The sequence below is a fragment of the Microtus pennsylvanicus genome, chromosome 1 (assembly GCF_037038515.1).
Source record: "Microtus pennsylvanicus isolate mMicPen1 chromosome 1, mMicPen1.hap1, whole genome shotgun sequence".
Classification (NCBI taxonomy): Eukaryota; Metazoa; Chordata; class Mammalia; order Rodentia; family Cricetidae; genus Microtus; species Microtus pennsylvanicus.
In genome coordinates this window covers 138158675-138169770 of record NC_134579.1, presented here as the reverse complement: position 1 = coordinate 138169770, position 11096 = coordinate 138158675, and the positions used below count along the sequence as shown (strand labels likewise).

General features: G+C 50.6%; 1 protein-coding gene across 1 annotated transcript; it reads left to right on the top strand.

Moving 5' to 3' along the window:
* The first annotated feature begins 5236 nt into the window (after positions 1-5236).
* Positions 5237-10720, top strand: B9d2 (B9 domain containing 2). The gene is made up of 4 exons (XM_075988124.1): positions 5237-5438; positions 5832-5923; positions 7630-7755; positions 10147-10720. Exons 2-4 carry the CDS (start codon positions 5836-5838, stop codon positions 10458-10460), a joined length of 528 nt encoding a protein of 175 aa, XP_075844239.1. The 5' UTR covers positions 5237-5438; positions 5832-5835; the 3' UTR covers positions 10461-10720.
* The last annotated feature ends 376 nt before the right edge of the window (positions 10721-11096 follow it).

The following is an 11096-nucleotide window of genomic DNA, read 5'->3' as shown; positions in this document are numbered from 1 at the left end:
AGCTACAGCTCCAGACTCCGCCCCTCCGCTGCTCCTCGGGAGGGGGCCTTGAAGGCAGACTCCGACTCTGGGGGGGAGGGGGGTGTGAATCCCAGAGACAGCAGCTTCTTCTCCCTGAGCCCAGGCTCAAATCTGTTGGCTGGAAGATGGAGCACCCCCACCCCCTCCCCCCCATTATCTAGGTCTTTCCTGGCTGGATCCCACCTCTCCAGAAAAGGTGGTCCAGTAATAACCAAAAATAATAACAGTAACATTAGCTACAGCTTTGTGACTTGTTCTAGGTGCTTACATTCACAACCACGGAACAGTTCTAAGAAGCACTGTGCATGGTCGTCTTTACACGACAGCAAAGAGCACAGAGAACTGAAGTAACTAGTCCAAGAGCACACAGAAGAGCACACAGTTCACGAGGCCCTGTGCAGGGCGCTTTCCCTCTGCAGCTCCGTTTTCACCCTGCTGGGCAGGTGCGGAAACTGAGGCTAAGACCCTGGTTCCGGTGCCGAGGTAAGCCCCTGGGACCTGCAGCAGCAGACTGTAACCCAAGGCAGAATCCCTTGCTGACCCCAGCGGAAGGAAAGAAGCCAAAGAAGGAAGGTTGAGTGACGCTTCTAGAGGACAGAGGCCGAGGAGTGGTCCAGGTCCTATAGTAATGCAGGCGTGCTCGGTGGTTCAGGGTCGGACTCTCCACACACAGGCAGGTATTTCAAGGCACTTGATGTGTAAACTTTGGACCAGAGCTTCACCTCTCTGAATCTTTATTTCTTCATCTGACAACTCAGGACATATGCCCAGCCTTCTAGACGTGATGATGACACACATATGTTTATTTTTAAAAAATCTTTAAAGATTTTATTTATTATGTATACAGTGGTCTACCTCTATGAATGATGAATGCCTACAGGACAGAAGAGGGCACCAGATCGCATTACAGATGGTTGTGAGCCACCATGTGAATGCTTGGAATTGAACTCAGGACCTCTGGAAGAGCAGTCAGTGTTCTTAACCTCTGAGCCATCTCTCCAGACCCCCATATCTTTAATTTTTTGATTTTTTTCATTACGTTTATTTACTTATTTATTTAGTGTGGTGCTTCTCCAGCAAGTCAGAGGACAACTTGTAGGAGTTAGTTCTTTTCTTCCACCCGGCGGGTTTCTGGACTCGAACTCAGATAATCAGACTTAGCGGCAAGCTCTCTTTCTCACTTAGTCATTCCGACAGTTCAACATATGGATTCAACTTAGAGGTGACAACAAACACCCACACATTTACCCAAAGCCTGGCAAAGGAAGCACAGTGAACAGCTGAACATGTGGAATGTGCTTATCGAAGTTATTATTCATAATTCGTGTCCTTTTAGTTGACAAAGAACCCTCCTGGCCCTCCAAGCCACCTAGTCCTTCAGGGAGCCCACCCAGCTTGCACTGCCTCCTTTTCCGGCAGCCCTCCATCTGCCAGACTGGAGGATTCCCTGGCTTGATGTAGGGCCGTGGTGGAGTTCCCTAGCTCTAGGGTGCCAGGGCACTGTGCCAGGAGTGCAGACGCTCAAGCTGGCACGGGCCCCACACTCAGGGAGAGCAGATGGCGTCTGGGAGTGCGCTTGGCTCAGCCCAAGCTTCTGGCAGGGAGACCCACGGGAGGGGTAATGCCAGGAGCAGGGGCAGAATGGTGTTCACCAGAGGGGATTTACTAGTACCTCTCTCTTGTTCTAGCTGTTGTTTGCACCATGTAAGAACTGCCACCGTGTTCTGCTTGTGTGCTGCTCCTGACTGCACTCATTAGCATCAGCTCAGCCCTGGGGGCTAGGATTTGTTCTCTTTTGCTATGGCAGGGCCTCGGGCCTGAAACAGTGCTTGGCACAAAGGAAGTCTTACTTTGAGGCTCATAGGATGAGGGTATGAATTCCAACCAGTCTCAGTTTTTCATCAGATCACTGAGCTCAGGAACACCCCATCCTCCGCTTACCGTCCAGAGATGAATTCCAGTCAAGTTAGAACCATGACTACCATCCTCCTTGTAGAGTCTACCGGGCCCACCTCTTCCCAAAAACGAGGAAATGCCCTGGGTCTCATATCTTATTTTTGTGATAGGCCTAAAATGTGAAGTGTGTGTGTTTTGATAGAGAATCTAGGAACTCCTGCATACTAATAGGCAACTGTGTCCTAGCCATATCCTCAGTCCCTCACTGGGGGATCCTAGGCAGGGTTTCCATCACTGAGCTAGGCCCCAGCCCCTCATTGGGGGATCCTAGGCAGGGATTCTACCACTGAGCCAACCCCAGCCCCTCACTGGGGGATTCTAGGCAGGGTCTCTACCACTGAGCCACACCCCAGCCCCTCACTGGGGGATTCTAGGCAGGGGCTCTACCACTGAACCACACCCCGGCCCCTCACTGGGGGATTCTAGGCAGGGTCTCTACCACTGAGCCACACCCCAGCCCCTCACTGGGGGATTCTAGGCAGGGGCTCTACCACTGAACCACACCCCGGCCCCTCACTGGGGGATTCTAGGGGGCAGGGGCTCTACCACTGAACCACACCCCGGCCCCTCACTGGGGGATTCTAGGGGGCAGGGGCTCTACCACTGAACCACAACCCAGCCCCTCACTGTGTATTATGGTCCTTAACATGATGTGCAAAAAAAAAAATGCAAGCTAGGCGGTGGTGGCGCATGCCTTTAATCCCAGCACTTGCGAGGCAGAGGCAGGCAGATCTCTGTGAGTTCTAGACCGACCAGCCTGGTCTACAGAGTGAGTTTCGGGATAGCCAGGGCTATATAGACAGACCCTGTCTCAATACATACATTTGAACATAAACATACATATACAAAAATATGTGTATATATTTTTATTTTATTTTAAGTTTATTGAGACAGGGTTTCACTGTAGCTTTGGAGCCTGTCCTGGCACTAGCTCTTGTAGACCAGGCTGGCCTCGAACTCACAGAGATCCGCCTGCCTCTGCCTCCTGAGTGCTGGGATTAAAGGCGTGCGCCACCACCACCCGGCTATATTTTTATTTTATGTGTATGTGTCTGAGTGTAAGTTACAGAGGCCAGGACAGGGTGCTGTGCCAGTTCTCCTGGATCTGAATTACAGGTATAAGTCACTGGACATGGGTGCTGGGAACTGAACTCAGGTCATCTGGAAGAGCAGCAAGGACTCTTAACTGAGCCCTCTTTCAGTTTGCTTCCTGGTTCCTATGCATCTTTGTCCTGCATAGAATGTTTCCATTCTGAGGAAACAGTTATACAACTATCCACAGTCCCCAGGACCACCACACCTTGTTGTTTTTTTTTTCATATTAGGTATATTCAAGTTTGTGAAATTCATCAAGATGTTCATCTATTACTTGTATGCTTTTCTGCACAGAACGTTTAGAAAACGTTCCTTTTGAAAAGGGTAACTGAAATTTATTTTCAAGATGAGTCCCAGAGTGAAAAAAAGCAAGGTGTGAAACCATGTTGCAGTTGCCATGGAAAACAACATGACTGTTTCTCTAAAATGCTAAAACAGGATTTATAGTTCTGAAATCCCGCTTCCAGGGAAACGGCCAGAAGGACCCAAAGGAAGGTTCCAAAGAGGCTGCATGTCCAAAGCGGTAGCCAAAAGACTGGGGCCACATCAATGTTATCCATCTGAATAAAATGCAGTGTCTAGTCACCATGATGCCCTGTGGCATTCTGAAGGAGGGAAATTCTGACACTAGCTTTACAATATGGGTAACACTATGTGACAGTATTACTGAATGAATGAAATAAGTCAACACAAGAAATACTGTACGGCTAAACTGGAGAGATGGCTCAGTTGCTAAGAGCACATACAGACAGTTCTTGCATAGGACTCAAGTTCAGTTCTCAGCACCCATATTGGGTGCTCACTACTGCCTGTAACTCCATCGCCAGGAAACCAGATGCCCTCTGCCAGCCTTGGCAGGCACCTTTACAAATTTAAAAAAAAAAGCAAGCAAGCAAACAAACAAAAAAGGTGGTATTAGTATTGGCAGCACATACCCTGAAAACTGGAAAGGAAAAACTGTGCATAGCTTCTGAGGGACAGACAGACTTGGAAGCTGTTGGTTTCTGGAACTTCTGGTCTCTACATATGCAACATACACCTGAACATACACAAACACACACACAAAGTTGTTCTTGTCTAGTGGTTTTTGTTTTTTCCTTTTTAAAGAGGATCTGGACTGGAACTCACTCGATAGCCCAGACTGGCTTTGAACTTGCAGCAATCTTCCTGTCTCAGTCTCTCAAGTGCCATCATTCTCATTATAAAATGTTTTCAATTTTAAACTTTGTATCCTAGTGAAAAAAAATAAGAAAAAACCGACGGAGCATTTTTTGCAAAGGGGTTTCTTCCTTTCTTTTTGTAGGATTTATTTTTATTATTTGTGTATGCCACATATGTGGTGGTCCTCAGAGAAACCAGAAGAGGGCCGCCCTCTCGCTGGAGTCGGAGTTACAGAATACCAGGACCCGAATTCCTCAGCAAGCACTCTTCGAACCATCTCTCCTGTCCCGTCTTCCTCCTTTATCCTTACCCCACCCTCTTAGTTCAAAACCTGCTGTTAAAAATGAACTTAGCAGTAGCTCTGGGAAAGAAGTTGAACTTAGTTCTTGAGAATACTGGGGGTGCCCTGAAAACGGAAAAGAAAACTTACTTCTCAGTTTCTCTAGTATCAGAACACGGAGATCCTTTTATTGCCTCCAGTTATAACGCAGAGAGGGGCCAATGTTGGGAGTCCTAAATTTAGGTGCCCATTAGGTGCTGGCTGGCTCCATTCTGACTTATGGTCCTGAACAGGAAAAGTCTTTTATTGTTGTTGTTTTTGTTTTTTTGAGACAGGGTCTCTCTGTCCTGGCTGTCCTGGAACTCTCTTTATAGACCGGGCTAGCCTCCAACTCACAGAGATCTACCAGCCTCTGCCTCCAGAGTGCTGGGATTAAAGGCTTGCGACCCCACCGCCTTTTTTTTTTAAAGAAAGCAAACAGTTTATGATACGACGAAGATATGGGGAGGAAACAGTTGGCGCTTAAACTTCCTCAACTGCTATCTAGAAGAAATTGCCTAGCCACAACCGCAACTGGTCGCGGGAGCGAGGGTCGCGGGAGCGAGCGAGACCTACGCAGTTTTCCCAAAACGAACCGAGAAAAGGTGTCCATCACAACTACGCCCGCCCCCAGAGGGCAGCTATAGCGCCAATCATCAGACGCAGGGCGGGCACCAAGGGGAGGAGCCTGCTGTTGCCCCAGCAACAGCGGGGCACCCGAGGAGAGCGCAGCTGCGGAGGTATCCACCACAGATTATCCTCCTCCCAGAAGGACCCGGGCGAGGCGCGAGACTAGCCTCGACGGCGCCCGCAAAGAGAAGGAGAACAGACCTGTGAACTACCATCCCCGTGGTAGCTTTCGCTCCTCACAGTCAAGTACGCGAAGGTAGGAATAACGCATGCGCCGCTCCTAGCGGTGGGACTAAAGTGGCGCTGCACCCGAGACGCATGCGCCTTTTGAAGCTGGGCTCCTCTGCCGCGAAGAGGCGGGGCCTTGCGCGTGTGGGAGGGGCCACACATATGGGGGCGGGGCTTCCTAGGGTCTGAGACTTGGCTTATTTGTGCAGACTCCCCGCACCTCTGAGTGTCTTCCCCGTTTTTCTTGGGCTTTTCAGGGAAGGTGGCTTGTGCCGGTGGTGAAGACCGACCGCATTGTCAGTGGGTTGATGGAATTAGCTTAGAATCACAGTACCGCTCTTTCCTTCGTTTTTCCAGCTGTCCAATGTAAATAATAATACACTTAGCTCACAGGGTTGTGACTGAATTTTTCCCCTCCTAGAACCATGGCTGAAGTGCACGTGATCGGACAGATCATAGGGGCCACCGGTTTCTCTGAAAACACCCTCTTCTGCAAGTGGGGCATCCACACAGGTACCTTCCCAGGCTTGGTTCATCTCCTAACCAATACCCGGTACCCTCCCCCAGCCTAAGTCTCTGTCTTCTTTCCTCTACCCTCCAATGAACTCCTGACTCAGTCCATACTGTCTGCTTTTTTTTTTTATCCTTTTCTCTCGGGGTTATACCACCCTCTGAAAGCCCCATGATTGGGGGCTGTGAGATAAAACACACGCACTCACTTCCAGTCCTCAGGCCAGTAGACAGGCTGGGTGTGATGATGCACATCTGTAATTCCAGTACCCAGGAAGCCTTACATTCCAAGTAATGGGGCCAGCCTGGGCTATGTGACAAGAGACCCTGCCTCGAAGAACAGAGCACAGAATAATTATGAGATCACTGTAAATGCTAGGAAGAAAGAACCTGAGTGATGTAATAGGGGCTGATTTGGGATAGTGGGGTCAGGGATCAGAGAAACAGCATTTAAATTGGGCCCAGGATAAAGAAGGCCAGGAATAGGGCCATCCAGTAGCAGGCCTTTCCAGGCAGAACAACCCCTGCCAAGGCCCTGAGGCAAGCGAGCAGGAATGGGACCAGTGAGGCTAGAGGGTGGTGAGAGAGAGGAAGGTGAGTTCAGTGAGATGATGGGAGCCATGGCATCCCTGGGGCTTCGTTGGTGATGCTGAGGAATCTGAAAGCTGAGGTGGGGTGGATGGGATTAAGGATCCCAGAGAGCTGATGATATGAACCATTTTCCTAGCAACTGGCATTTAGCGCTCAGTGTGTGGACACTATTCTTTTTCCTATTCCTCACTGGAGTTGAGATGTGCTCTTGGATGGTGCCTAGCCTCTTCTTAGTCTTTGAACTAGGCCTCTAAATGTGGGGTGTGACTAGTAAGGAAATGATGTTGGGAATCTCATCACTTTGGGGGACATAGGCAAGAGGATCAGAAGAAGTTCAAGGTCATTCTCAGCTACATAGGAAATTTGAGATTAGTCTTAGCTATATGAGACCTTGTCTCAAAAAAGGAAGCACTCGATGCTTTGACTTACAGCTCATCAGTAGGACATGCGCCTAGTATGTACAAGGCTCTGGGTTGCATCCCCAGTGGCATACATAAAGATTAATAAGTGAATGATACTTAAAAAATCAATACTCCATACTTGCTATGAGTCTTCTAAAATTATGAAATTGTATTATTTGTCACTTATTTTGTAGATAGGGAATTTTTTTTCAAAGACAAGGTTTACTCTATCAGTCCTGGCTGTCCTAGAATTTGCTCTATAGGCCAGGCTGGCCTCGAACTCACAGAGATCCGCCTGCCTCTGCCTCCCGAGTGCTGGGATTAAAGGCGTGCACCACCACCGCCCGGCCCAGGCTCAGGTGGTCACAGAGATCCACCTGCCTCTGTCTCCCAAGTGCTGCGATTAAAGGCGTGTGCTACCACTGCTCAGTGAAATAGTATCAGGATTTATTCTCTTTCACACACTCTCCATCTTCCTCCAGTTTTCCTTTAGAGATTGGGACCCACACTTTAGCCTGTGCTGACCTCAAACCCCCAAGTGCCAAGATTGCAAGTGTGTACTTCTGGTGCCTAGATCTGAATCCAGATATTTGGCTCTAGAGTTCACACTGTGTAACTCCCACCCCCAGGGAAAGACACTCTTGTAGCCACAGTGGGGTTCCCTTTCTGCAGGCTGCTACTCACTGCCAACCCTATCTGTCATGGTTCTCATTACAGGGGCTGCGTGGAAGCTCTTGTCAGGTGTACGGGAGGGCCAAACACAGGTAGACACACCTCAGATAGGGGATATGGCCTACTGGTCCCACCCCATCGACCTGCACTTTGCCACCAAAGGTCTCCAAGGTAGGTATAGGATGAGAGGAGTGGGGCCGGTCAAACTTGGAGGAGCTGTGCTCAGAACACCATGGTTGTCCCTGCTCCCCATACTTTGCGAATCCCTTTCCTCTCACAGCTTCCTCTAGAGAGGTAAATCTGAGGCCTGACCTGAGCTCTAGAAAATCCAAGGCCCATGGAAGGTGACAGAGGTTGGAGCAGAGGAGATATCAGGAAGTGGGAGGTCAAGTGGGAGGGGGGCTGCCTTCCAGTAAAGGGCAATGAGGAGGCTGGAAGGGGTAAAGAGAGCTGGATGAGGAGAGGGGTGGGAAGTGGGCCAGTTGCCTTTGCTCACAAAAGCAGAGGCCCCACTCAAAGGGGAAGTGAGTGTGCGAGGGAGGAGGGGATCACATGGACACAGCTTTTCTCGGTAAAACACGCAGATGCTGGGAAATGGTCTGGGCCGTTCAGCTATCAGGGCTGTTTGTTGACTGAGCCTGTGCCTGTCCAGCTTGAGGAGGGACTCCCCAATCAAGACAGGACTCCAAGTAGAAGATAGACCAGTTTTCAGATGGGGCTAGCACGGAGGCCATAGGGAACCCAGAAGTCTCTGGGTGGTTACATGACCTGCTAGGACAGAGAACCTTTGGAGCTTTGCTATACAGGGCCAAGAAGAGCTAACTGGACCCAAGGACAAAAACAGAAGAGGCATCAACAAGGCAGAGAGCTGGGGTGCATAGAAGGCCCTGGGTGATGAGCAAGCCAGGCACTGGATGGCTCTGGGGGAGGGGGCAAGGGGCAGGGAGCCGCTGTGTGGGAGCAGAATGCAGGGCCCTGGTTGCCAAGGCACTGAGACCATCTCTTGAGGGCTCTGGGGACCTGATTTTGCTTGTGCACAATATCACTGGCTTCTGGCTGGGGGACATATTAGAGGGTGAGGTGGAGAAATAAACCTTCATCTCTTCAGGCCTGGCCTTAAGCTGGCTTCCCCCTTGATTTCTTTCTTCTTATTCCCCCATTCTGCCCACCACCAAATCCTATTGGTTCTAACATCCCACTTGAAATGTACCCCAACCTCCATTCCTCACCCCCTTCCTCCATCTTCTCCTAGCTGGACCCTTCTTTCAGGCTTTATTCACTGAGCTCCCAGACCCAGGCCTAGGGTTTGCACCCCACATGCAGCTACCAGGGGCATGTGAGGACCTAAGTCTGACCGTTGCCTTTGTGTGTATAGAACCTTCTAGCAGTTCTCCTTTTACTGAGGATAAAAGCGGGTGTCTTCCCTGCCATCACATGACCCTGTGTAACCTGGCTGTTGCCTCTTTCTTCCCACTCCCCCCCCTCCATTCTAGCTGCACTGGTCCCAGCAGGCTAACTCCTGCTTGAGGACTTCTGCATTGGCTGGGATCTCCCATCCCCTAGGTGCCTAGATGGCCTGCTCCCTTTAAGCATTTGTGTACGTATTGCCTCCTGGTTGATTTGTCTGTTTTTCAGATAGAGCCTCTGAACATAGTCCAGGCTAGCCTGGAACCTCAGCATCCCAAGTGTGCACAAAAAGGTCACCCTTCCAGTTAAAGCCTTCCTTCCTGTATAGCCCTGGTTATCCTAGAACTCATTATGCAGACCAGGCTAGCCTTAAACTTTCAGGAATCCTTTTGCCTCTACCTCCCAAGTGCTTCATGACAGCCATACACCGTGGTGCTCAGCCCCAAATGTCACCTTCATAGCAAAGCTTCCTTTACTCTCCCCCCACTTCCCCAAACTCCATCTCCACCCCTCCCTCCCTGGCGTTATTTTCCTCCATAGCAGTTATCACCATCTGACATACCCTGTAATTTTCTTATTTACTATGTTGGTTGTCTAGAATGTCAGCTGCACGGGGCAGGAATTTTTGTCTGCTGTGTTCATCGCCATGTCCCCAGCTTCTAGAATAGGACCCAACAGGAAGAGCCCAGGGTAGAGGGGGAGATGGGCTCACTCCAAGAGCTCTGACTAGTTCAGCTGTGCTTTGAGGATACTAGAAACCTAATGAAGGGGAGAGGTGGGTTGCTCTGGGGAAGAACAAAGCAGGTCCATGAGGACAGAGGGGGCTGGGAGTGCAGTGGGCTCTGTCACAGGGAGACAGAGGAGACCACAAAGCCAAGTCAGCAGAGGCTTTTCACGCTCAAGAGGTTGGACTTTGTACTGTGGCACAGGGTAGCCATGGAAGGGTTTGGAACAGGATGGTAATGTGAATTTATATAGATCCCTGTGGTGTATGAGGCATGGATGGGAGATGGGAACCCAGAGAGGAAATTTAGGCAATAATCAAAGGCAAAAGGACTGGGCCAAGGTCTCTAGTGGTTTCAGGGAGATGGGAACCCAGGAGCATGTGGCTGCCTCCCTTCATCTTTCCTTTATCTAACTGCACTTGTCCTGCAGGTTGGCCTCGACTCCATCTCCAGGTGTGGTCCCAGGACAGCTTTGGCCGCTGCCAGCTTGCTGGCTATGGCTTTTGCCACGTGCCTAGTAGCCCTGGCACCCACCAGCTGGATTGCCCCACATGGAGGCCCCTGGGCAGTTGGCAAGAACAGCTGGCACGTGCCTTCGTGGGTGGTGGGCCACAGCTGCTGCACGCAGACACCATCTACAGTGGGGCTGACCGCTATCGTCTGCACACAGCCGCAGGTGGCACGGTGCATCTTGGTATTGGCCTGCTGTTGCGCCATTTTGATCGCTATGGTGTGGAGTGTTGAGGGACTTCATCGCTACTATAGTCACCATCATCTACAGCCCTGGGAACTCTTGAGCACAAGATGGCACAGCCGTCAAGAACATGGACTCTGGAGACTGTCAGTCTTGACCTTACCCAAGTCATGGCCCCGCTATCCTACCTAGGACTACAAGGTCCTGCTCCATCGGACTGTCCGGTAGTAAGACTGTGGGTTACAGGGACTTGAGAACTGGCTGTTGGGCTTATGAGAGGCACTTAATAAAAGCTCTCGGTTTTCATGTGTATGGTGCCTCCTTTTCCCACTGCATCTCTCAGATGTCCAACGTCTTCTTACCTCATCCTCCTTGGTACCTTTCTCGGTAGACCCAAAGTCTGTCCAGCCTTTCAGTCTCTACATACTAGGTCCCCACCTCTAATATCTCCTCTGGGACCCTATTTTCTCACGAAGTCCCCATTTTTCTCATTGACCCTTCATCAACCCCCAAAGCCACGGGGCGCTTTCGTAGAGCTCAGCCGCCAGGAGGCAGCACCCTGGAGGTGGGGCGGGGCCGGGGTGCCCGCCTCCTCCCGCAGGGCTGAAGGGACCCCCCTCGGAGCCCGCCCACGCTAGATGAAGACGGTGCCCCCCCCATGCTCTCCTCCTGGGGCTGCCCCCGCC

Bases quoted from the DNA above. Each gene is read 5' to 3' on its own strand.
- B9d2 (XM_075988124.1), top strand. From the start codon at position 5,836: ATGGCTGAAGTGCACGTGATCGGACAGATCATAGGGGCCACCGGTTTC. The intron at 5,924-7,629 runs GTACCTTCCCAG...TTCTCATTACAG, and splicing joins CAAGTGGGGCATCCACACAG to GGGCTGCGTGGAAGCTCTTG. The intron at 7,756-10,146 runs GTAGGTATAGGA...CTTGTCCTGCAG, and splicing joins TGCCACCAAAGGTCTCCAAG to GTTGGCCTCGACTCCATCTC.